Raw genomic sequence first — 24,744 nt, forward strand, 5'->3', positions numbered from 1 at the left:
CTGAGTCCGCACGGCACGTCCTCGGTACCTGTGCGCAGGCCGGGAGGGACTCTGTGGGCCAGCGGGGGCTGCCGCGGGGTGTGCAGGGGGAGGGCGATGGTGCAGGAAGATGCTTATCAGGAACGGTGCACTGTGGGGGGTCCCGCACGCCTCAACCCATCTTTGCCCCTCGCCTCTGTGGCCGCCGATGGCCGCGAAAGGGCATCAAGCCCCCTGCCTTTTCGGGAGAAGAGAGGAAGCTGGGCTGTGCCGGGTCCCCTGGGGGGTCCCTTATGGTTCCCGCCTCGCCGTCTTCCCAGGCTCCTCACCAGCAGCCCGGGATCAAGAGGAAGCATGTGAGTGTGAGTGTGTGGGTGTGTGTGGGTGTGTGTGTGTGAGTGTGTTAGTGTGTGTGTGAGTGTGTGTGCACGTGCTCTCTGCCCGACAGAATCAGTCCAGTTCAGTGAGAGAACGGGTCGGTCGGACGGGCTCCAACAGCCAGACCTTTTAGAAGCCGGTGTCCCCTTGCTCATCAGTCCAGTGGTGTTAGTTCAGGTAAACGGAGCTGGGATGGTGGTCGGGATGGGGGTCCTGGGGCCGGTGGGGGCAGGACAACTGGCCACATGGAGGACACCTGTGGTTGGCTCTCCTCGTGGCTGAGTAGCGGTGAGTGCCTCGCGGAGTCATTATACACAGGGAATGAATTTTAAAAATTCATGCTTCCCCGTGTTCTTCTCTTCATCACATGGTTCTTTAAAAATATCATCCTCAAAAGGCGATCTTAAATATTTAACAGGATCATTCTTGATTAAAATCTAATAAAAGGTGGGGGTTGCCTTCCACATTACACACACGCATTCAGCCTAAGGGGCCCCTCCAGGGGAGTCCACGCGCTCCCGGGCCGGGTCCTGCTCCCACGCGAGTTCTCTGCATGTCCCGCCTCTGCTTCCGTCCCAGGAGTGCAGGACACCTGGTGTCTCCCTTTACCTGGGAGGTCTACACCCAGCTCCAAGGATGGGGGGTCCCACTCCTGGGGACCGGCAGTTTCTGCCCCTTGTCCCCCGTGAGCAGCTAACGAGATGGCATTTCACCCAATGGTTCGGTTAGGACAAGGGGTGCAAACAGTCATCGTCTGAGGTTTTATTGTGCAGCCCCGAGCTGGCCCAGCGCCTAGCCAGCCAAGCAGAGACCCCGTAGGGGTGTCCTGGGGGATGAGACTGGGGGACGAGCATGCTGCCTGACTCCTGGTCACTTCCAAAGGCGAGGACTCATTTACACCTGAACATCTTCTGTGCGTCTCTGGGCAAGACTGCATTTGCCCTGGAGAAAATCCTTCTCAGAGCAGCGTTCTTTTGAGACCGAATCTGCGTTTGAGGGTAGAGGAGGCACCATCGAAGTGACGTTCCATGATGTCCCGTCCCGTGGGGGGAACATGTGCCTGTGTTAGCCGGGGAGTGTTTCTGCTAGTTTCGTCGCCTTTAAACTGTTAAAAGCATGGAAGCTACTGGTCGCCCAGATGCTTGAAACCAGTTCCTCTCAGGGCCCAGGAGCATCCTGAGAAATGGAGGAGAGGAAAATTAAATGATAACATCGCAGCTGCTCTGATCTGTCACTCAGACTCTTGTAAAAACAGTGCACGGCTGGGGCGCCTGGGGGGCTCCATGGGTTAAAGCCGCTGCCTTCGGCTCAGGTCATGATCTCAGGGTCCCGGGATCGAGCCCCGCATCGGGCTCTCTGCTCAGCAGGGAGCCTGCTTCCTCCTCTCTCTCTCTGCCTGCCTCTCTGCCTGCTTGTGATCTGTCAGATAAATAAATAAAATCTTTAAAACAACAACAACAACAGTGCACGGCTTTGCCTTTCTGCTGCAAGCTTCCGTCACAGCTGTTCAGGTCACAAGTAAAGAGCCGCCCGCACCATCCCCACAAGCAGAGCACGTCCCAGGGCCGCGGGGGCTGGACACGGGATGCACTTTCCGAGCCAGAAGCCCCTGTTCTCCCCGGCAAGTTCGAAGGGCTCCCGGTTCCCTTCGAGAGGCTCCGTCCACGGTTCGGGATGGCAATGTTGTCTCGTGCTCACCGGGGTCTGGCCTGCACGGAGAGCCCGCCCCCATCACGTCTGTGTCCCTGCAGAGGGCAGGGCGCCCAAGGCTGGAGGACTTCCCATAAACAAGCTGGTCCGGACGCTTCGCCTGTCACCCTGCGGGCCCACGTTCGTGCTCAGGGCTCCACCTGCTGCAAGGGAGGCTGGGAAGTGAGGTCTTCCGCAGGGTGTCCTGGGGGCAGCTCAGGTGTTCTGGAAGGGTCTGAAAGTAAAAGCAGTGTCTGGGGCCAAAGAGTGGTCACTGGCATAGCCACTGAGGCACTGGGCAGCTGCACGGAGCCAAGCTGTTTGTCCACTAGTCACGCGTGGCCACACCTCAGGGGCTTAAACCACACAGGTGCGCGGCCTCTCACCCAGGACTCACCACGGGCCCACCACACCGGCACCCGGCACCTGGCAGGTGCCCGGGAAGGGCATGTTCTTGGCCTCTCCCTCTGTGTCGGGGGTCCCCGAGCAGGACCCCAGTCCGTCCACAGCGTCCCCCGCCCGCCCCTGCACCTGCCAGCGTCCACACTCCCCTCTCCGCGACAACACCCGTCCCACTGGATTAGGGCTGCCCTGCCCCGTGCGACCTTGTCTCCATCCAACTGGTCACGTCTGCGGTGGCCACATTTCCAAATAGGGTGCTGGGGGTTTCAACGACAACGTAACTTTTTTGGAGGGACACAATTCAGCGCATAGGAAAGGTTCTGTCCAAGTTGAGGGGAGGGGGGAGGGGGGAGGGTGAGCAGCGGGGTCCACGGCGGGGGGTCACTGTGCTATGAGGCTTTATCCCTTTGAAGACTGGGGACAACGTGTGACGTCTTAGCCTTCTTCATAATTCTCATCTGTGCCCATGAGGCCCACAGTAGAAGAGACACAGACGCACAAGGACAGGACAGAAGGGGACATGGCCATCGAGCTGGGTACCCCAGAGCCGCTGGGAGTGCAGACACTCAGATCAGAACCAGTGTGGGGGGAGAAACCACCGCTCCCCACGGGAGGAAGCAACCGGGCAGCTCTTCACGGTACTTATGCACATGAGGAAGGTTCTAGAAACAACAGGTAGGACAGGAGAATGGCTGCCCTGAATGGGGGTACCCCCTGCTGGGGGGTGCTGTTCTGCGTCATCGATTGGCCAAATCCTGTTCCTTTTCAAACATATTATCTTGATGAACTAGAGGACTAATGTCCTTGACTGCTTTGGCAGCTTTAAAAAGGTGTGTGGGGCACCTGGGTGGCTCAGAGCGAGAAGCTGGTGCCTGGTCTCAGGGTCCTGGGATCGAGCCCCCTGTCGGGCTCTCTCTCAGCGGGGAGCCTGCTTCCCCCCACCCCCGCCTGCTTGTCTGCCTACTTTTGATCTCTGTCAAATAAATACATAAAATCTTAAAAAAAATACAAAATGTGTAGGTCAGACCCCGGTGGATGGCTCAGCGTGGAAGCCCTGGGGACGTAGGTGCAGAGGGCAGGAGCAGCTCCCCACCTCCTGGGAGCGACAGCTGGGGATGATCCGATGCCGGTGGCCTCAAGGCGGGGGCAGATCCTGTGCCTCCAGATGCCAGCAGCACATCCCCAGGCAGGACAGTCGGGGACAGCTGTCCAAGGCGCCCACACCCGAGACCCTGGCTGGATGCTGGGCTCAGCAGGCAGCGTGATCCCGATGGAGAACGCACATGGGGAAGAAGACGGGGTCGGTGGCCTGGCGGGGCTGGGTGGGGACATGTTGCAATGGGGGGTGGCCTGAAAACACACCCTGGGGTCATTTTTCCCCTCTTCTGCGTCTGCACTCCGGTGCTCACTCCGCCCCACACCGTGGGGCTCTGGGCCTTGAGGGGCGGCCCTCACCGCCGTACCTCTGGCCGGGAACCCACTCTGGACACTTGAAGATGAACATCTAGAGCTCTGGTCTCTCTGGTGCCCAGTGATGCCTGCGGCAAGGGACACAGGGGACAGCAGGGCCGGCCTGAGGTGATGTGACTTGCCCAGACCTCAGCCTGCCCTCTGTGGCAGGGGAGCCTGGGGGCAGCCTTTGGGGACACTTGTTCCTCCCATCAGAGAGGACTTTCTGTCCTCGGCCATCGCTGTGGTCCCCAAACGGCTCAGAGCCTCCCTTCTGAGTGGGGCTGGGCTGGGCGCGGTCAGGCTCTCCAGCCCACCGGTCTGCCCTTGGCTACGAAGGACAAGGCTGTGAAGTGACACGCCAGCCTCTTGTCTGCAGGGGCTAAGCAGTGTCTCCGTGTCCCTCAGGCGCTGACGGATGCCCACCCTCCGCCCCCAGCCCCCGAGGGTTTATGTGGAAAGAATTCTCTGGCTTTTCTCTGTGATTTCCTCCTTCCTAACAGGACTTCCAGCTGCTGGCCCCCACGAGTGAGGGAAAAGGAGTGTGTTTTTCTTCACGAACGTGCTTGCTACCTAAAGCGACTCATTTGAAAATTCATTTTGGCAGAGGCCACGGCATCTGTTACGGTTTTCCGGGGCCCCCAGGGCCCAGGAGCTCACCTTGCCGCCTCAGCCGGCCTGTGCCAGCATCTTTGCCGCCTTCCCAGGTTTTGACAGCCGCGAGGGTCAGCTGGGAGGGCACGGCCCCGTTTCCCCGGCGGGACAGACAGACGGGTTTGACAGCCAGACCCCAGCAGGCAGGTGTGCGCGGCTGGCCGCCCTTCCTCTCGCGCCCGAGCCCTAAGGATGCCCCGCGGGGAGTCCTCCCGGTCGACCCCTCCGGGCGGCAGAGGCCGGAATCCACCGTCCTCCTGGAGCGCTGCGGGGCGGCTGAGGGCTGTTGTCACAGGGGTCCCTGGAAACCCGCGGCAAGAGAGCCCCTTGATGAAACAGGCGTGAGCCGCAGCCTGAGCACCCCCGACGGTGAGGGGCTGGGCTGGGGTCTGGGTGGACCCAGCGCGGCTTCTCCCGCGCCGTGGATCGGACCTTCTGTCCTTCCCAAACCGTGGTTTGCTGCAATCTGCAGACCCAGCCCCGTAACCTCCATGAATAAACTGCCTAACACTCCGGCCCGTTTGTCTGCTTAGGAAAGAGAACAGATCATCTGCACCAGGATCCCCACCGGCTCCCCGTGTGAGGTCGCGGGGGCTGCAGTGGCCACCAGGGGGCGCGGGCGCCACTTGGAGAAAGTGACAAAACGCCCGCTGCCCTGCGTGGTGGGAAGGGGAAGGACAGGGGCACACGGCGGGGGAGGGGGGCACGGGGGGAGGGGGCCCGGGGGGAGGGGAGGGGGCTCCCTCCGGCCCAGCTCCAGCGGGAACCCGTGCCCCGCACTGCCGGGGAGCCTGTGTCCCTGGCAGATGTGGGCCTGGGTGGCAGCGGCTCGTTCTAGAAGCCTGAGGCGGGCAGTGAGGCAGAGCTCCAGGACCACGGCCGCCCCGCCCCCCAGCGCCGCCGCAGCTCCTGTCCCGGGTCGCACACTGGCCACGGCCCACATCTGGGGGAGCTTCCGGCAACCACGGGAGTGTGTGAGCCACGATGGGGGTCTCCTCGGGTGGGGGTCCCCACAGCAGTGAGAAGTGGTGTCCAGAAGGCTGATGCGATTCCAGGGTGGCCCTGAACCGTCCCAGACGGAGCAGGACAGGCTCCCGTGCGGTGGATCTTTCTGGAACGCTGGGTCTGAGGACCTTTTGGTCAGCAGGCTCCCCTCCCCATCCCCAGGTGTGTGGGTGGGGGGCGGGCAGCCAAGGCCCAGGGCTAGGCTTGCCTGAGAGAAGCTGGCGCTCTGTACTCCCAGGCCTACGCCCCCCTGAGGGGGGGACCGAGGACATTTTTGGGACTGGGGAGAGGAGATGCTGCCAGCGGTGAGTGAGGAGGTGCCTCTGTGTCCAGTTTCACCATCTTGCAATGGCAATAATCCGTACCTTGTCAGTCAGTAGGGTTAGGGGAGGTAGTCCAGACGGAGCACTGGAACAGCGGCCTCATGCACCAGGCTGCGGGGGAGGGCGGCTGGCTGGCCCACCAGCACCTTCTGGGCCGCAAGAAGAGTTGTAGGAACACCTGGGCGGCCCTGGGTGGCTCCGTCACCTGCTAAGCCGCTGAGGGCCTGCTGGCTGAGCGGTCATCACCAGGCCCTTCGGAATGTATCTGTTGGGTTCTAGAGTGCTGGGCCCACTGTGGGGCCCTGGCGACCCAGTCCCAGACCCTTCCCTTCCTCCGTGACATCTTCCTTCTCTGGGATTGCGGATTCCGCCGCGGAGCACGTGGCGGAGGTCACACAGCACAGCACGTGGCATCGGGTCCTGTCTTTCAGAGCGCTGGGGAGAAGGGGCACCAGGAGAGCTATGAGGCACCCTGTGCCGGTTGATTCCAGGCTCTTGGCCCAGATCTCATTTTTCTTTAGTCGGTTTCCACCATTTTGCCTTCGACAAAAAGGTTAATCCAACAGAAGCATCTGACTGACTGCTTCTTCCACTCGTGGGAGCATTGATTCAGTAAATAGTCGCTGATCTCTATGCTGCGTGTTGTATCCGTAGGGCTGAAGGGTCCGTCCAAGTGATTCTTTAAAAACTAAGCCCAGTCTCCTCCAGGGGACAATGGAAACGCTCACCTCCAGACACAGGCAGTTTCATGCAAATTTCAGATAATCAGTTCTGGGTTATCTTTACTGTACCTGGCCTTTGTAAGATGCGGGAACCCAGCGCGAGCCCTCTGTAACCGGGTGCTACACGGGATACCCCCATAGCTCCAACCCACTCCTGCAGAGTGAAGGGGGCCATTGCCGATGACGCTGACAGGCGTGAACGGCACAGGAAAGACCAAGACCTAACTTTCCCGATACACAAATTGGGCCCCAGAAGTGAGAAAACAGCAACAGTTAGAAAACAAACCACCTTGCAGGAACTGATCGGAAAACTCACAAGAGAAATACAGACAGCTGATCAGTGCAGTAAAAACCACCAGTCTCACCAGCGATCCGAGAAGCGCCAGGTAAAAATGAGAGAGCATTTCCACTTGCAGAGCCGCAAAACGCGTGAGACTCAGTGCGAGAGTGTGAATGGGCACAGCAGAGCCAAAGGGAACGTCACGGGACCGATCTGAAGGTTAGATCCACGTGTGCCGGAAGTCCAAGAGTTTCGTTGTTAGAGCTCTGGCAGTAGACATACTCAGGCAGAGTCACCAGGACAAATGGACAAGTGTGTCTGCCTGACTATGTGGTCATGACGATGAAAAGTTGGAGATGACCTTACATTCCACAGGCAGCAGAACTTAAGTAGCTGGAAATCTGTTCTTTCTCCTTTTTTTTTCTTTAAGACTTTATTTATTTATTTATTTTAAAGATTTATTTCTTCATTTTAGAGAGAGAGCATGGAGCTCCAGGTCAAGTGTTCTCCAGAAAATATTTTCAAATTATATATCTAATCAGGGGGTGATACTGAGACTATATGATGAACTTCCACAGTTCAACAATAAAAATAAACCCGATTAAAGAACAGGCAAAGGAACCAAGGCCACATTTCTCCAAATGTGGACTACAAATGGCCCAACGAGCAGGTGAGAGACGCTTAGCACCACTAAAATCAGAGAAATGCACATCAGAGCCACAGCGAGGTGTCACTTCACGTCTGTTCAGGATGACTTCCACCAAACAAACAGAAAATAACAAGCGTTGGCAAGGATATGAGAAGTTGGAACGTGGTGTGGCATTGGTAGGGTGGAAACATGGTCCAGCTGCGATGGAAAACAGTGTGGAAGTGCCACAAAATAAGAAGTAGAACTACCTTGTGATCCGGCAATCCCACTTCTGGGTATAGACCCAAAAGAAGGGAAAGCCTGGCCTCATTGAGATATTTACATGCCACGCCCACAGCAGCATCGTTCTCCATAGCCAAGAGTTGGAAGCAACCCAAACGTCCGTCGGTGGGTGAATGGATACACAAAACGTGGTCTGGACAAACGATGCTATTCAGCCTTAAAAAGGAAGGAAATCCCGACACGTGCTACGACATGGATGGACCTTGAGGACAGTATGCTGAGTGAAACACAAGCCAACCACAGGGCAAATACTGTGTGATTACCCTTATATGAGGACCCTAGTGGAATCAGATTTAAGAGACAAAGTAGGATGGTGGGCGCCAGGGTCTGGGGGGTTGTTGAGAGTTACAGTTGGGAAGATGGAAAAGCTCTGGAGATGGACAGTGGCAATCGTGCATGTTTCTATCACATTACTTTATGTTTTATTCTTACTATTTGTAGGTACTAAAATAGACCTAGAAGTATACAGATCACATTGTATTTACTCCTGGAAGTAAAAGTTGGAGGAGAGACTTCTTTGACTTCTCCATTTCTACACCGTTTGGCACTTTCAGAAGGAAAGGATATTACTAGTACAGTTTTTTAAACCAGAAAAATAAGTTTTAATATTGTTATAGCTTAGACGGGTAGTTAGGGAGAGAGATGATAAGTTGGTTACGTAACTACTTAAGTGCTTGCTTATGAATGCTGAAACTCAGTCCTCTACTCTATCTAAGAATGATTATTATTTTTACTTCTCCAGGTAGAATTTGTTCTTTTTACTTTTGTGCACTTACACTTCAGGATTGTAATCCTGGAAACCAGAGGTAAGGTCCTGTAAAGTGGGTTGTAAAATTCTCCTGGTGGGCTCCTCCGTAGAGTGCCATCGTAGCAACCCAAAGTGGTTTAGAGCAAATAAAAGAGTAAAGACATCATTATGATGGTGACAATGATGGTGGTGATGATGATGATGGTGGTAATGGTGATGGTGAGGATGGTGGTGATGGTGGTGATGGTAATGATGGTGGTGTAGGTAGAGTGATGGTGGTGATGGTTAAAGTGATGGTGATGGTGGTGGTGATGGTTGTGATAGTGGTGATGATGATGGTGGTGGTGGTGATGATGATGGTTGTGATGGTGATGGTGGTAATGGTGGTGATGGTAGTGATGGTGGTAATGGTAGTGGTGGTGATGACTGTAATAGCGATGATGATGGTACTGATGATGATGATGGTGTTGGTAGTGATGGTGATGATGGTAATAGTGACGATGACGATGATGCTGATGATGATGGTGGTGATGGTGGTGATGGTGTTGATGGTCATGGTGGTGGTTGTGATGGTGGTGGTAATGGTAGTGATGATGGTCACGGTGATGGTGATGTTAGTGATGATGGTGATGATGATGATGGTGATGGTGGTGATGGTAATGATGGTGGTGTAGGTAGAGTGATGGTGATGATGGTAATAGTGACAATGATGATGGTGGTGGGTGGTGATGGTGGTGATGGTCATGGTGGTGGTTGTGATGGTGGTGGTAATGGTAGTGATGATGGTCATGGTGACGGTGATGTTAGTGATGATGGTGATGATGATGGTGGTGATGGTGATGATGGTGGTGTAGGTAGAGTGATGGTGATGATGGTAATAGTGACGAGGATGATGATGGTGGTGATGGTGGTGATGGTGGTGGTGGTGGTGGTGATGGTAGTGATGGTGATGATGGTGTTGATGGTTGTGATAGTGGTGATGACAGCATTCATTGAGCTCATATGCTTCCAAGGGTATCACAACCCCATGAGACAGGTACTGTTACTGTGCCCCTTCTACAGATAAGGAGAAGGAGATACCAAAAGTCATCAGCCAAGCATGTGTAGCTAGGAATGGGTGAGGCCCTGGACTTGAGCCTAATTTGGGAACCACTGTCCTGTTCTGCCTTTCCTCATCTCCACTGCAGAAGAGGGCAGAAGTCATCTGGGCACAGCAGAGTAGAGACCATGGGACAGGGATGCCTTTGGGAAGAGGGCGCAGATCCCATGGTCTGTACAAAGGGATGGGCTCAGGCTCACTGCACCAGGAAGCTCCAGGAGGGTGGTGGGAAGACCATGAACCTCCCTGTAATCCCAGGTTTCTGCCATCAGTGAGGCAGAGCTTCCGCTCCTGGGGTGGGGGACACGCCTGGGGAGAGGAGCAGGGCTCTACTCCAGGAGGCCATGGGCTGCTCGTGGGGCGGACGGTGATGTAAGGGGATCACGTGGTGTTCACAACGGGAGCGCAAGTGTAGCCCACACCCCACGGTTTTTATGACAACAGGGGAAGGAAAACAACGGGGAGTCCTGGGGACAGTGCAGCCCTGCGTGTTGGGTCACATCGGCGGCTGGCTGTCACTGGGAGCAGTGCCCGGCCCAGAGGTCAGCACAGGGGCTCACCAGCGGGAGGAAGAGCTTGGGCACCTGGAGCGTCTTGGGCTGGACAGAGGAGCTGGGAGGGGCCAAAGGGGAGGACCTGAGGCCGCCGTGGCCGCGGGTGTGGACACAGTGTGCTCAGTGTCCTCCTGGGCGTTCAGCTCCTCACCCGTGAAGTGGACGTGGGCGAGAGGCAGGTGCACACGATTCCGCAGGCGTCGCCCGGCTCTCCTGCCGTTGCATTCCCAGTAACAGAAGAGGAGTCCAGCCGGCGGCTCATTTTCATGGCCCAGCAGCTTCGGGCTCCCTGGGGAGGGGAAGCTGCAGCTGTAGGACGGAGGGTCTGGCTCTGATCCGGGGCTGAGCTGTGGTGAGTTTGCCCCAGGGGAGGGCGTCCTGCCTAGGCTCTCACGATTAGTTTTCTGGAGTCAGTTGCCCCAGGGGCCAGCTGCTGAGAGGGAAGACTGACTCATCTCAGCGGGAGAATTTGACCTGGGGATTAGAAACTCTACCTGGTTAGTGCTGACTTCCGTCTGTTTGTCCAGACCCGCAGACTTCCTTGTTGACTAATAGAGCCTTTCAGGGTTTGGCTTCCAGGTCCGGGCTCCTAGTTTCCCACTCAGTTTGCAGTTTCTCTGCCCATTTCTCCCTCTCATCGCCTGGGAAATGGAGTGGTTCCACTTAAGAGGGTTTTCCAAATGACAGAAATCTGGAGAAATGAATTCTCTGGCAAATGTTCCCTGCCATTTCCAACTACAACACAGTATGAATGAATACCCCACCTCGGGATGGTGTGGGTGATTTGGAAGAGGTTTCAATATACTTGTACTGGGGAAAAAAGGAGTTTGGGCAAAGCTCTAGAAACTCCCGGAATTCTGGGCACAGCAGGCCAGGCAACAGGGACCGGCCGGTGTTTTGCTGTGCTTCTGGAAAAGCAAACACTGTAGGAAACAAAAAGCCGACAGAGATGTCGGCATCTGCCAGATCTGCAGGCAAGAGTCTAGGCCAAGGTGTCATGGGTCAGGGTCCCCCCGAAGGCAGGAGGGCGGGCGATCCTTGGGCACTGCTTGGGGCGTTCCTTGGCTCTGCAGTCCCAGGCTTCACCAGGGCCTCCCTGGGTCTTCCTGTCCATGTTTCCTCTTGACAAGAACCCAGCCCTGCTGGATCAGAGCCACCCTAGTGACCGAGTCTTTGTCTGGTTAAGACTGCAATGACCCTCTTTCCAAACAAGGTCACATTCTGAGGTGTCCTGGTTGGGCTTCCTCCTATCTTGGGGTGGGGAGCGTAGGTGAGCCCGTCACCCACAGGTTAAAGACCAGGGAGAGATCCAGAGAGAAGGTTCCACGCGGAAGGACTGGGAAAGGCAGCGGTCGCCAACTTGTCTTCGCTGTGACCTCGAGGGGAGCCAGGGTACCTGGACAGCAGACGACCAGGTACCAAGTTCACGTGCTGGATTTAAAATGAGAGGCTAGGGGCGTCTGGGGGGCTCAGTGGGTTAAGCCTCTGCTTCCAGCTCAGGTCATGATCTCAGGGTCCTGGGATCGAGTCCCGCATTGGGCTCTCTGCTCGGCAGGGGAGCCTGCTTCCCTCTCTCTCTGCCTGCCTCTGCCTACTTGTGATCTCTGTCCGTCAAATAAATAAATAAAATCTTAAAAGATAATAAAACAAGAGGCTATTTTACGTTAAACATTGGCTCATGCCAGCGGGTCCCGGGGGGTTCACGGCTGCCCTCCTGCCTCCCTCAGTCTTTCATTTCTGCTGAACTCCTACTAGAATTCTTGTTCCCAGTGGTTTTAAGTGACCAACTGTACAACTGCAAATTCCTCTATGTGCATCTTAGGAAATGCAACAATTTCATTTATGAGAAACCTTCGAGCGGGGGCTTCTCTGTGTGCCCAGATTTCTAAAAGGACTCGGAGCTCGTTGCAAGTCCTATAATGTAAAATAAAGTGCAGACTCCCTCCTTCCAGACCTGTGAAACTTTGGATTAATCTTTCCAGTGACTTGTTGGCGTCGTGACCTTTTACTGGCCAGCTTGGCCAGCTGGCGGGGTGTCCGGGGGAGACGCAGATAGTGATGTGTGGTGGGGCGGGGGCAGGGAAGCCCCAGACCTGGCTGGGCAGGCCGCTCCTGGTGAGGCCTACTGACTCCCGCAATGTGAGAGCGCCGGCTCCCACCCCTCCCTAGGGCCTGTGACGGGAACTGGAGTCAGGAGGCGGCTCACCAGGGGCATGGCCACTCTCCTCAGCCCGCCATCCTGCTCAGAGCTTAGCCGTGCACCTGCCCTGCCCTCGTTGGGTCTTTGCAACTAAGGTGATTAACAGGAAGCGAGGGGTCGGGGGATGCCAGCTGCTCGGACTGGTGGGGGGCAGTAGGCCCTGAGCGGGCGAGAATGAGGACAGGTATGGAAGCAGGCAGGAGGCCAGCGAGGTCCAAGGTGAAGGGTGGTGCAGGGCACCCAGCACTGTGCCTCGAAAAGGCGAGTTCTGAGGGCATCCGTGTGGGGCAGAAGCTCCAGGATCTTGGGACTTTCCGAGTCAGCAGCCAGTGTCCCTCCAGGGTGGGTCCCCACAGCCCCGCTGGCCTCGGCTGGTGGAGGCTGGCACCGGAGGCAGGAGGTGTGGATGGCCCAGTGAAGCCCAGCCCGACGTCATGGTGCCACGATGCTCGCTGACACTGTGCACGGGGGACAGGACGACCCAGGGCAGTCAGTATCTCGCTGGGGGGCAGGGGGCCCAATAAAAAGAGCCAACCGCCTCTCGTTGGTAAGAAGCCTGCGCGAACAGGTGACTTCGCTTCGAGGCCCCGCTGATGAGGGACCCTAACAATCGTGCGTGGGTTCTCGTTCGCAGACTGGAGCGGACGCGGGGCAGAGGGCCGCAGATACGCCGGCCGACGGCGGCGGGCAGCGCTAAGCCCGCCCGAGGCGGGGCAGCGAGCAGGGCGCTCACAGCCGGAGGAGGAGGAGGGCGCGCAGCCACAGCTCCGGGGGCCTTGGGGACAGGGCCCTGTGGCCTGGGGAGCTCTGGGGAGACGGATGTGCCGTGGAAAGGGAGAGGGACGCTGGCTGAGGTCTGAAGGACGAGAACTGAGCAGCACAGCTGTGGCTGGGACAACTTGCCAGAGACGGGACCCAAGGAGGGACTCCAGCGGCCTGAGCTGTCTTGTCTTCCTGAGCTTGAGAAGGCGCGTCCCAGCAACAACAGAACCGTAGCGAACTCGTCACGCATGTGCCCCACGCCAAAATCCAGTGTCTGAGAAATGGAAGAGTGTGGTGTGGGGCCAAGGTTTGGTCTGGGCTGGCCTGGCCCCCACGGTCCTGCCACAGCGCCCCCCGGCTCCCCAGCCCCCTGGCACACGGCGGTTTCTATAAATGCCCGGGTGAGGAACTCCTCAGGTGTGAACCTTATGAAGAAACCATCAGAGCACCAAGGGCGGGTGTCAGCTGTGGGTAGACTTCATCCTGACCATATTCAGGGCCTGACGCGAATTACTCCTCAACAGCCCACAACCCGTCGAGAGCAGGCCTGACGGCAGATGAGCGGAGCATGGGCGAGAACCTTACTACACGGCATGTGCTGAAGCAGACTTGTAGCGTCTGTACTAATCTTTTACAATATAATGCTTTTCAGAGTAGACCCCAACTCTCGGTCTCTACCTGCCGGCCACATTATTACAGAGACCGCGGAAACTCTCACCAAGTGAGCATTGCTAGCAAACCCGAGTTTGAACCTTTAATAAAAGAAATGAATGCCAAAGGTCTCTTTCAACACATGAAATAGAAAGACAAGTTTTTTTTTTTTTTTTGTTACTATATTTCAGAGAGAGGGAGAGCGAATCTCAAGCAGGTTTCATACTCTGTGCCAAGCCCGACGTGGGGCTCGATCCCACGACCCTGAGATCCTGACTTGAGCCGCCCCAGCGCCCCAGGAAAGGCAGGTTCCCTCCCTCGTCTTGTCACCAGCATGGAGGGAAAGCCTGTAATGCGAGGGTGAGACGTCCCTGGAGCAGCGGCTGACCAGCAGGCCGGCCGGCACCAGTGTGTCTCTCATCTCCAGAAACTCTGCTGCTGAGGTGGGGGGTACTCAGGACCCGCGGAGTCCCTGCGCTCAGCCCTGCCACTAGCAGAGGGACAAGGAGGAACCTCTGAGTGGTGAGTCTCGCCCCTGAGGCAGCCGGATCCCTGTCCCACCTACCCGCCGCAGGCCAGGAAGCGCAGGCCTCGCGGATTTACTCAGACCCGGGCTGGGAGGGTCTGAGCCCCTGGGCTGGACACACATGGGACTCCTCTGACAGGACTTGTTCCTGGGCTCTTTGTGGGGAGACACCTATCTGGGATGGGGAGAAGGGGCCTTCACCTGGACAGAGCACAGATCTCCTGGGGGGCGGGGCCAGGCTCAGGCAGAGGCCCCGCCTCCGGCGCAGGGAGGGGTACCCTGCCGCCCCACTTCCCACCCGAAGTAAAAATACGCTCCAGCAGCGTTTCCCCAAGAGGTTCGCTCAACATTTAGTCACGTTTGAAGAGCTGTAACGCCGTTTCCCATTCCGAACCCTAACATTCCAGAGAACCCCCTCCATCCCCTTAAAGAAAACCTTGTAAACACAAGCGTTGGTTTTGAACCTTTAATAAAAGTAAAAAATGAATGCAAAAAGAACACAGTGCTGAAAACTTAGTATGACTGTGAATCTCACTAGATGTCTGTATCCGGTATAGTGCAAATTTTGTTCGTAATATTTTACATTTTTACAAACGCAAATCACTTTGGTTCATATACTTGCTATAAAGTATTGGCAAAAAAATTCTTCAGATTCACATTTTTTGGCTACATTATTTCTAAGAGATAGAGATTTACTTCCAGTTTCAGAGAAAAAAATACTTACTGTTTGTACATGATCAAGTATACTTTAAAGATTCAATCACTGCTTTCACCTAATAACTTCTGGTTTTTCATAAAATGCTGACCTCTTCCTTGAAAAATCTCTTCACACGGCTAATCATCCAACTGCACTTTCAGAAAACGTGCAGGGGTCAGTGCCAAGTTCGGAACGATCCTGTTTTCTTTTACACAAAGTTCCTCTAATACAGATTAGCTACACAGTCACCTACAATTTGCTCCGAGGTGTTTTTCTTGGAACAAAACTGAACAACCATATCAAGATCGTTGCACCAGCGGAGCCGAGGGGGCACGTTCCCAGCCGCGGGCGCCTGGCCCTCCGACCCCCCGTCCTGCCCACTGCCCGTTTCTTGTCAAAAGGAGTCTCGTAATGAAGTCACTTTCACAGAATTTGAAACAAAAACATTTAAACTGCAAAGTACAAAAAGGTAAATTTGTAAGTAAAAATGCCAGGTCTATCTACCCATCCCACACGTCTGGAGTATTTGGAAAGGACCGGGGCTCAGTGGAGGGCACAACAGAGTAACTTCCTAACTAAAAGAAATTATTGCTGAGTTCCGCCTCCGCGCAGCACTGAAATGAATGGAGAACCCTCTTCAACCTCTCATACGTTAAAAAAAAATAAATATTTAAGAGAATACAAGGCTCAGATTGGTTTCATATACATTGCACTTAATGTTTGAGACCCAGTCCTTGCGAAGCGGGTCCGGGATGGTCTATGCCAGTCCGTGAAGACGTTGTGCTCACCGATATCTCCGAGTGTTTAGAGACGCGCGGCGCTCCAGGCGGCGGCGTGCGCACGCGGCGCTCACGAGGCAATCACGGATTGCAGATTCCAGAGGGCCGTGGACGCATCGCTGTGTCCGTTCCGGTGCACGGGGGGAACCGCACGCGACTCCGGATCCCTAAGCCCGAGACGCTCGGCAGACGGGGACGCCCTCTCAGATTACGGATCTGGGATGAAACTCCCCAGGTGTCGCGGTGAGGCCCTCAGACGACCGCAGTGTGGACCCGCGGCCTTCCTTGCCCTCTGCGCTCGGGGAGATTGTCTGCACAAAGCTCCGCGGCAGGGAGGAGCGCGGCTGTGCGCTGCGGGGCACATGCGTGTGAGGCGTGGGGGCGTGAGCGTCTCAGCACTGGGGCCTCCCCATGCAGCCTCCCTGTGCTCACCGCCACTTCTCTTCTTACCAACCCTATTTTTTAAAACTTTTGGATAAATATTCCTATTTTTCCACACCTCACCTTTGTTAAGCACCATCGGGCTCTATCCCCTGTGGGCAGCGATACAAAACCAACAGCTGGTAATTAGGCTTCAGTTCAAGGCTTTGAAATATGGCAACCTGCTTTTAATAACGTAAGGAGATCAAATACTCGGGAAGCCGTGCCTGCCAGCACTCCCTTGCCCGCCTGGGGGCGCGTCTCCGGAGCGGACTCGGGCACGGGCGCATCAAGCAAGTGCCCTTTCGAGAGAAGCAGCTCTTCTCCGCGTGCTACTCTAGGACAGGTGAGTTATTTTTCCGGGAGTCATGGGGACAGTCAGCCCCATCTAAATGGATCACTGAGGAAAAAAGACAAATCTTTGTCACAATCCAATGTATACTTCTTCCCAAATCGCGCTCTTCTCCGGTGGGTCTGAAGACTCAGTCGCTATGCGGCTTTTCGGGAACCCCCTGCACGGAAAGAGAGCGAGAAGGTGAGCTCTGCGCGCGTGCGAAGGAGAAGCTCTTCGGCTAGAGGGGCCGGGGCAGGAGGGGAGCCACCTGCGCAGCAGACAGCCCCCACCCCCAACAACCTCCGCGCTGCCCTCGGCCGGGAGGCTCCCCCCTGCCAGGTCACGCGCCTGCACGACAGGGTAAGCTCTCCCAGTCTGTCCGGTGGGCGGCCTCAGGGCTGCTCCAAGACAGGGCCTGGGCCTCACTCCCCAGCCCTGCCACCCAGGGCTGGGCACCTGCAGCCCCTCCCGCTCTCCAGGCCCTCATGGCCCTCTGCCACCTTGGGGTCAGCAGCACTTAGGCCGAACCAGCAGGGAGGCAGGGAACCTTCATCAGGCCTGCGTATTTCATTCTTGGGTCCTGGCGTAGTCAGAGACAAGTGTCATTTCCCACACCCCCACCTTATCGGCAGGCCCCCCGCTCTGCTGGCCGCTGCAGGGCACAGAGGACTCTCTCGGGGCGCAGGCGGCCCGCGCCGCACGGGGTGTGCCGTCCCGGAGCGAGAGGGCTGCCCTCCTGAGACTGGCGTGCGCAGGTGCGGGGGTGGGAGCCGGGACGGTCAGAGAGGCGGGCACCAGCTGCCCACTGCGGTCGCGGCGGGAGGACGGGGTCTACGGCCGGGGTTGCGCCCAGGAAGGCAGCGGCGCTCAGAAGCTCAGTTGGGGTCTTGGCTGCAAGTGGAGGCAGCCACCCGCAGGGACCCCACGTGCACGGGCTGCGAGGGCCCAGCGAGCCTCCCTCCTCCCCCGTCCACACCCTCCACCGACTGCGAGTCCCTACGCACATCACTTCGGTTTCTGATCCTAAAACTAATGCTTTTGCTATAGCTTTTTAAAAGATTTTAAAAAATTTATTTATTTGATAGAAAGAGATCCCAAGCAGGCAGCGAAGCAGGCAGAGAGAGGGGGAAGCAGGCTCCCCGCTGAGCAGAGAGCCCGATGCGGGGCTTGATCCCAGGACCCTGGGATCATGTCCTGAGCGGAAGGCAGAGGTTCTAAAGCACAGAGCCCCTTGCTGTAACTTTTTAAATGAAGACTAGAAAAATCTAACGTACACTAAACCATGCACAGTTGTACTTTCCGGAGCAGCAGCTTCTAACCTGTTCCAGATCCCACCTCCCTGCCGTCTCCCCAAGAGGCTGGTCTCCTCGAGTGCTGCCCACCAAGTCCGAGGGCCCGTGCTGTGGAACAGGAATTCAAGCTGGCTCCCGCCCACAGGCATCCGTAACTCCCTGAAGCCATGGCGCCAGAAGCTGCCGGAAACCGCGCTCCACCGCGGAGCCCTCTCCAGCATCAACACAGCCAGGAGCACAACTGAACACCGCTTCACACATGCTCACCCGTCCTGGCTCTCCAGCCAGACAATGGGGACCTTGCCGTGTCCCTTGCCTGGAGCCACCAGGAGTGGCCACCTGCCACCAGCAGCTCCCCTCCTGGCCCACAGCACCGCGGGCGGGCGGCCCAGAGGAAGAAGCCCCCGCTTCTGACTCTGCTAACTGTCCCTGCGGCTGGGACCCGGGGCAGGACCCGCACCCTCTCACGGATGGAAACAGAGGTGGGTGGGCACAGAGCCTTGACAAGTCCCTCATTCTCACCACCTGGGCGGGAGGGGGATGGTCACACCCCGCATTTCAAGACACGATAGTAACATCCTTAGGGAAGTTCCCCACTTCTAAACACTAAAGAGGAAGAACGAGCCTCAGTAAGGAGCATCACAGCCCTGCAGTTAGCTAGTTTTATCTCTACAACTTAGCGGTTCAATTTTTAATTTTAAGCTTTCTACCATAATGACCTACGGGGCACAGCAAGGACCATTCACGAACACAATCTTCAAGCGGTATTTTCGAAGGTACAATTTGCATGACTTTTAGAAGACGTTTCCTCCCACCATTTCTAGACGCTTACAACTCGTGCCCGTGGGAGGCCCGTCACGACCGGAAGACACGTGTACGGGCTGAGCCTGGGTCGAACCTTCTCTGAGAACACAGAGCAGCACCCCCAGCAGCCCGAAGCCACCACCTCTGACGTGCCGAATGTCATACAAATGTTCGTCTTATGAAGTCCCCCTGGCTGACGACAGCTTTATCCCGAAAGCTGTATTAGGAGTTCTCCACTGAAGTTACTGAAACAGGAGCGTGACAGCAGCCAAGCACTGGCAGACGGACGGCGGAGAGACGGTGGGTCTGCCAGGTTCTACTCGGAAAAGCAGTCAGTGGGCTGGCTGGGGGCAGGAAGCCAGCCTGAGGGGCATCCCCCATGAGGCTGCATGGGCCTACAGAAGTCAGCCAAGTCCTCTGACCCTCATCAGGGCTGCGAGAAACTGTATTTTCACCAATCCCCCATCGAGGCACTGGCTGCACAGAACTCTAAGGGCTGAGGGGGGCGACGGGGGACGAGGAGCTCCAGAACCAATGGGACAAGCTACACGTTCTGTCTTTCGGAAATCAGCTCTATTTCTGGGAACCAGCCCAAAGCAGCCTTCAAATTCGACCCCCACCAGCGAGTATCAGCTGGCACACACGAACTCTGTAAGCAGCCGGAGGGACCGAGATAAGTTTTCTGACCCAGCCCCTGGCTGCTCTTTGAGGGCAGCGGCCTCCTAGGGCCACAGTTCTCTTCAGTTCACTTTTTGAAGGCCTAGAGTCCAAGTCAACTCGAGAAGAAGTTTAATGTCCACGTCCACTAAAGTGTTTAGACATGAGTGTTTACTTACTTCTGACCAGAACCACCGAAGCGACCCCGACTTCCTCTGCCTTCCGGCTCGCGGGAAATGGCTCCGCACCCCGGAAGCCGGGCTCCCCCACCACGGCGGGGTTTCCAGCGCTGCTGAGCCAGGCCCATGGGTCCCAGGAAGGGCAGGGCCGGCCTCCCCAGGCCCGGACCCTGGCGCAGGGTCTCCTGGCACCTGCTGCCCCGCAGGATGGGGGGGCCCGTGAGCCCCCCATCAGCCACTGTGGCCACTGCACTCTGCCGGTTCCCGGAGTAGCAGAGAGCGCAGAAAAGTCACCACTCGCGTCTGTTCCGTGACGGGTGGCCCTACTACCCTGCTTGTTTCCTAGCTCCCCATGTGTTTACAGATCCCTGAATCTTTACAGTTTAGCAAAGAGCTGCCTTGGTGTTGTTACTCTTTTTTTTAAAAGTCTGCTTTTCTCAATAATCGTTCTTGGGTCTCAACTAGACATCGAGCAGCACACGTCACAGCGACTCTCGTCAAGCGCTTCTACGGGGCTAAGCCCCGCCGTGCCAGGAGCTGCCCGCGTCAGGACGTACCATGGCCAGCTGCCGCCCGATGTTGCCCACGGTCACGCCTCCGGAGAAGAAGATACACGGCAGCCAGGAGCGAATGTACAGAAAGTCTGGGGACGTGTACCTGCGGAGACAACAGAGGAAACAGTGCCGTCAATCCACGACCAGCAGCACTTCTGAGACTTTCCTGCCTAAATTGACCTCATGTTTATGTAAGTAAAACAGGGCATCTCAGCTTCGTGGGTATTTCTAACAAAAGTGGAGGAATGGCTGGCAGACGCAGTCGCTGCCTGGGGGCGCAGACTTACTGATAGACACCATTGTACACCAGCAGCTGGGTGATCAGCGTGGCCAGGAAGGCGATGGTGATCCCAAGACCAAGGCCACTTCTTGAACGGTCGAATGTCCACCAGAGGCCCAAAGACAGGGCCGCTAATGTCAGGGAGAGCTGGACATTATTGGCAAAATCCAACTTCTAGTGATGCAAGGTTAAAGAAAAGTTCAATAATTTTCAAGATGATCAAAACAAGCCAAAGAAAAAACCAACCAGACAAGCAAACAAAACGCCCCAGAGCCTACACGTGTGCTTTCATTATTCCACAGCCCATAATTCTCCATCCAAAGAACCCGCCCAGACTGCAGCAGAAAAGGTCTGCTGGGTACAAGGCTGCCATGACCCCGAGGACTCCGCTGGGTCACTCGGTGAGACACGATCTACAAGGAAACGCTCCAGAAGCTCCAGCTGCTGGTATCTGACCACGGAACAGCACATTTTGTTGCTGAGTCATCCGCAGTCCCCGTCCTATTTCTTGTTTTGACTATTAACTTGAGCCGAGGAAACACACTTCTCTCCCCATGTCTCCTCGGGTGCCTCATCCGTTGTCATTTGACAGTACGCGCTCCCACAGTCCGTGGACACACGCCTGCCTCTCATCACAGCGCTACCGACTGGCAGGTGAAAACACAAATGTTGTCAGAGCTAAGGTATAATATCCCGTCTTGACGCTTCCCGTTAAGATACAGGTAGAGTAGGACATAGTAACTCTAAAAAGACCTTCCCCTAAGATTTTGAAATAGAATCTAGTTGTGTTAAAGAAACCCCAAGTCTTTTGAGACCTGGGAAACTACGACCCGTTTTCCTGACAAACGCACTGACGTACAGCGCGGATGTTCTCTGTGCAATACCTTCCACCCAAGGGCTCAGGAAGTTTAGGGACCTTTGGTTAAGAACCCCCTGCAGAGGACACCACCTTTGCTGGCCCTGAGACTTCACAGCTGGCACAGCCAGGGAGGGGCAGAGAAGCAGAGACCCGTCTCTCTCCAACCTCTAGAAGCAGCGGCCCATGAACAGGGACCCCCCCAGCCGCTGCTCCCCAGGCCAGAGCAACCAAGTCCTCACAGCAGAGGAGGTGGGAAGGTGAGAGGGAATTCACAAAACCCACTCCAAGGGGCCGGAAGACTCGCACAACAGAGATAGTCCTCTCCACTTCTGGGATTACTTTAAGTTTCCTGAACCACTTTGAAAACTCTTGCCAAGTAGACACCAAGCCAAGGTCTTTAAAGGTCTGGAAGAAGGCCATTCAACTGACCTAGGAGACAATACATACTGATTAAAAGGCACAGAACACTTCAACATGTAAGCTAAGGAAATGCTCTGGACCGAGCACATCTGCGAAGGATACGGCGCTGGCGTGGTTGATGCCAACGAAGACGGCCACGCAGCGCATCACGCTGGCCCACTCCCGCTTGAACTTGTGCGGCTCGCCGAGGTGACTGTCAATGCAGGGGTACAGCAAGCCCACGACAGCTAGGAAAACAACACAGTGTTAGAGCATGCTGGCTCACAAGGAAAGGATCTCAATGTGCCAATCATTAACACATTACTCAAATCAGTTCTTTTCCTAGAAAAATGTACAAGCTATAATATGACAGCCGAAGACGGATTTTGTATTTCTGTTTTCCTTGAGTACAAACAAAAGGATCACACTGTTTTGAGAAACTGAAAATAAAATGGCTGTTCTTCAGTCCAGGTGAGCACAGACTTGAGTCGGGCAGGGGTAATTATCCATATAACGCTATGACGAGTCAACCATGCTGAGCCTGCCCCGACTCCAGGTCCTGACCTGTGGGAACAGCCTGGGACCAGGCTCAGAGAACCAGGTCCCTGTTCCCCGTGGGCTCTGATGGGACCTGGAGCTTCATGTCTGTTCCCTCATGTGTAAAATGACGAGGGTTATGTAACTAGAAGGCGGAGTAGGAAGAGCTTACTGTTGGGGGAGAGTTATGGCTTTTTCACAGGCACAGAATTTTAAAACAAGAGAACAGAGAAATTAGACAGGGGAGGGTGTGGCGTTCCAGGACAGAAGCAAAGCAGACAAAGCCAAGGCAGGACCAGGGCACATGGGGACTGGTGGCGGTCCTGGCCCCGGGACCAACTGTGGGACACAAGGCTCAGAACCTAAAGTCACCGAGGGTGGAGGCTCGAAAGCCACGGGGCAGTTCCACCTGGTGTCCCATGAAAGAGGAAACTATTTCAGGTTCCGGAACAGAGAAACAAGAGACACAGTCCTGATAAAAACATCCGATGGGAGAGTTTCAGTTTCTATTTCGTATTACATTTTACCAAGTTCTAATTTTAGAGTTTTGAAAACCACAACCCAAACAATTCTAGAACTTATTTTGCTATAACTTAACCTTACCTTATAGGGTTAAAGGCTAAAGAGATACAAATGTACTATTGGATCTTGCCATAGCTTATCTGATAATTTTTTTTTTTAAATGAGGCAGGAGACACTGTGTTTCAGATAGTCCTAGAATCCCCTGAAGCTTCAACTGCAAATAAAGCCTAACCTAAAATACCTCATTTTTAAGATCAGATCTTTGATTCGGAGAAAGAACTGCTTTACCATATGTGCATGAAAAAAGGAATCTGCCTCTAGGTAAAAATCTCAAAGAGGATTTTTAATAGGATAGCCATATGCTTAAAGGATTTACAAAGGCCAAGTAGGACCCTATCTTCCTAAGAACAGAGACGAAAGCAGTCTACACACTGAGCAGCTGCAGTATCCCCTATGATGTGTCCTGGCTAGAACACAGCACCCGGCTCTGAGCCCTGTGTCCTCCAGCTGTGGTCAGTGAGTCTGCTGCCAACAGGATGTGTCTCCACAGTCCAGGGGACACACCCAGACTCCACGGAGGCAGTCTGCAGTGTGATGCACAGTGGCCCCGCCGTCCACTGTGTTCCCCTAAGACAGGGATGCTTAAGGCCTCTGTGACTCAGTTTCCATATCTGTGAAATGGAGCCATCAGAGCCTGCTGTTGTGAGATGCACAAAGCAGAGCACATCAAACACAAAGCAAGCAGTCCGTAAACGCCGGCTACACAGCGACAGCGGGGCACACCTGCCCCGATCCGGTCCCACATGGAAGACCGCTGCTCCGTCCGGCAGAGCCGGCGCGCTGAGGGCAGGGGCCCGAGTGCCCTTTCCCGCTCCGCACCTGGCGCCCGTGGGGGCTGCGGGGAACAATGAGCGCCGGCCCGGCACGGAAGCGCTCCGTGGCCTGCGAGCCGAGACCAAGCGCGCACTCTCAGGTAACCCAGAAAGTCCCCAAGAGGGTGGCGCGCCCGATCCCAGGCACTCGCCGGGCGGCACCCCGCGGCACCCCGGCGGCGGGATGGGCGTCCCCTCCGCGCGCCGCCCCCGCCCGCCGGCCCACGTGACAGTTTGTTTTCGGCGGCCGGCGGGTAGCGTGTTGGCGCGCCCGGCCAATGGCAGCGAGGCCGCGCCGCTCACCAGTTCGCCGGCCGCCAATCCCGGGCCCGCTCGGCCAGGGGACAGCGGCGGGCTCTGCGCGCGGCCCCCGGGCCAGGTCGGCGGGAGGCTGCCCCGGCGCCCCCGCGGCTCCCCCCGGGACACCCCCCAGCGCGCCCTCCCCACCACGCCCGCGCCCTCGCCCAGCGCGCACCCCGCCGCACTCACCGGCCGCCGTCCCGCAGCACGGGGGCACCCACCAGGCCGACGAGAAGATGGTGGCGATGACCTCCTCGGGGAACAGGGTGACGTTCCGCTGCACCTGCAGCAGGTTGAGCACCAGGGCCAGCACGACCCCCACCGAGAACAGCACCAGGCTCCGCTGCACCAGGTGGTGGTGCCAGCTGCCGGGGGGGCCACCGGCGCCGCGACCCCCCGTCCCGGGGCTGCGAGGCCCGCGGGCGGGCGCGGGGTCCGGGTCCGGGCCCCTGCGGGCCGCCAGCGCGGCGGGGCTCAGCATGTCACCTACTTTGGCCGCCAGCCCTCCGGCCCCGGCTCCCGGGCGGCCTCGGTGCCTGGCGCCCTGGGCGCAGGAACAGCTCCAGCAGTGGTCGTCCAGCCTGGGCATCGGTCACCGCGGGCGGGCCGGCGCTCCTGCGGGCAGACGGAGCGGGGGGCGGGACCCGTCAAGTTCGCGGGCCAGGGGCGCGCGGGCCCGGGGGGGCCGTGGGGCGGACCGCGACGCCCACCCATAGCGGCTCGTACGGGAGAGCCCGGGCCTCTGGGGCGCCCGCAGATGCGCGGCCCGCGCCGCAGGTCCCGCGGGGAGGTCCCCCTGGGCGGCGCGCGGGCTGGCGGCGGCCGGGTGTCCGCGGGCCCGCGAGTGCCCTCCGCACGCCCCTCCGGTGCTGGCCCGTCCGGCCCCAAAGTTTCCCGCATGCCGTCC

General features: G+C 56.7%; 1 protein-coding gene and 1 long non-coding RNA gene across 2 annotated transcripts; both read right to left on the reverse strand.

The window, feature by feature from the left end:
- Positions 1-1,110: 1,110 nt before the first annotated feature.
- LOC123393647 lies at positions 1,111-6,155 on the reverse strand. Its single transcript, XR_006608476.1, has 3 exons — positions 5,922-6,155; positions 2,056-2,281; positions 1,111-1,533 (listed from the first exon to the last, which is right to left on the reverse strand). It is a non-coding gene; the product is annotated as an uncharacterized LOC123393647 (long non-coding RNA).
- An 8,649-nt stretch (positions 6,156-14,804) lies between these two features.
- INSIG1 (insulin induced gene 1) lies at positions 14,805-24,426 on the reverse strand. The gene is made up of 5 exons (XM_045086314.1): positions 24,027-24,426; positions 21,730-21,854; positions 20,356-20,522; positions 20,072-20,171; positions 14,805-16,760 (listed from the first exon to the last, which is right to left on the reverse strand). The coding sequence occupies exons 1-5, from the start codon at positions 24,424-24,426 to the stop codon at positions 16,731-16,733; spliced, it is 822 nt and encodes a 273-aa protein (XP_044942249.1). The 3' UTR covers positions 14,805-16,730.
- Between the last annotated feature and the right edge of the window lie 318 nt (positions 24,427-24,744).

Source organism: Mustela putorius, unplaced genomic scaffold (genome assembly GCF_011764305.1).
Source record: "Mustela putorius furo isolate JIRA1106 unplaced genomic scaffold, ASM1176430v1.1 tig00000929_pilon_pilon_pilon, whole genome shotgun sequence".
Classification (NCBI taxonomy): Eukaryota; Metazoa; Chordata; class Mammalia; order Carnivora; family Mustelidae; genus Mustela; species Mustela putorius.

Bases quoted from the DNA above. Each gene is read 5' to 3' on its own strand.
- INSIG1 (XM_045086314.1), bottom strand. From the start codon at position 24,426: ATGCCCAGGCTGGACGACCACTGCTGGAGCTGTTCCTGCGCCCAGGGC. The intron at 20,172-20,355 runs GTAAGTCTGCGC...TTGTCTCCGCAG, and splicing joins GTGTACAATGGTGTCTATCA to GTACACGTCCCCAGACTTTC. The intron at 16,761-20,071 runs GTACGTCCTGAC...CTTTCCGTGCAG, and splicing joins TCGGGCGGCAGCTGGCCATG to GGGGTTCCCGAAAAGCCGCA.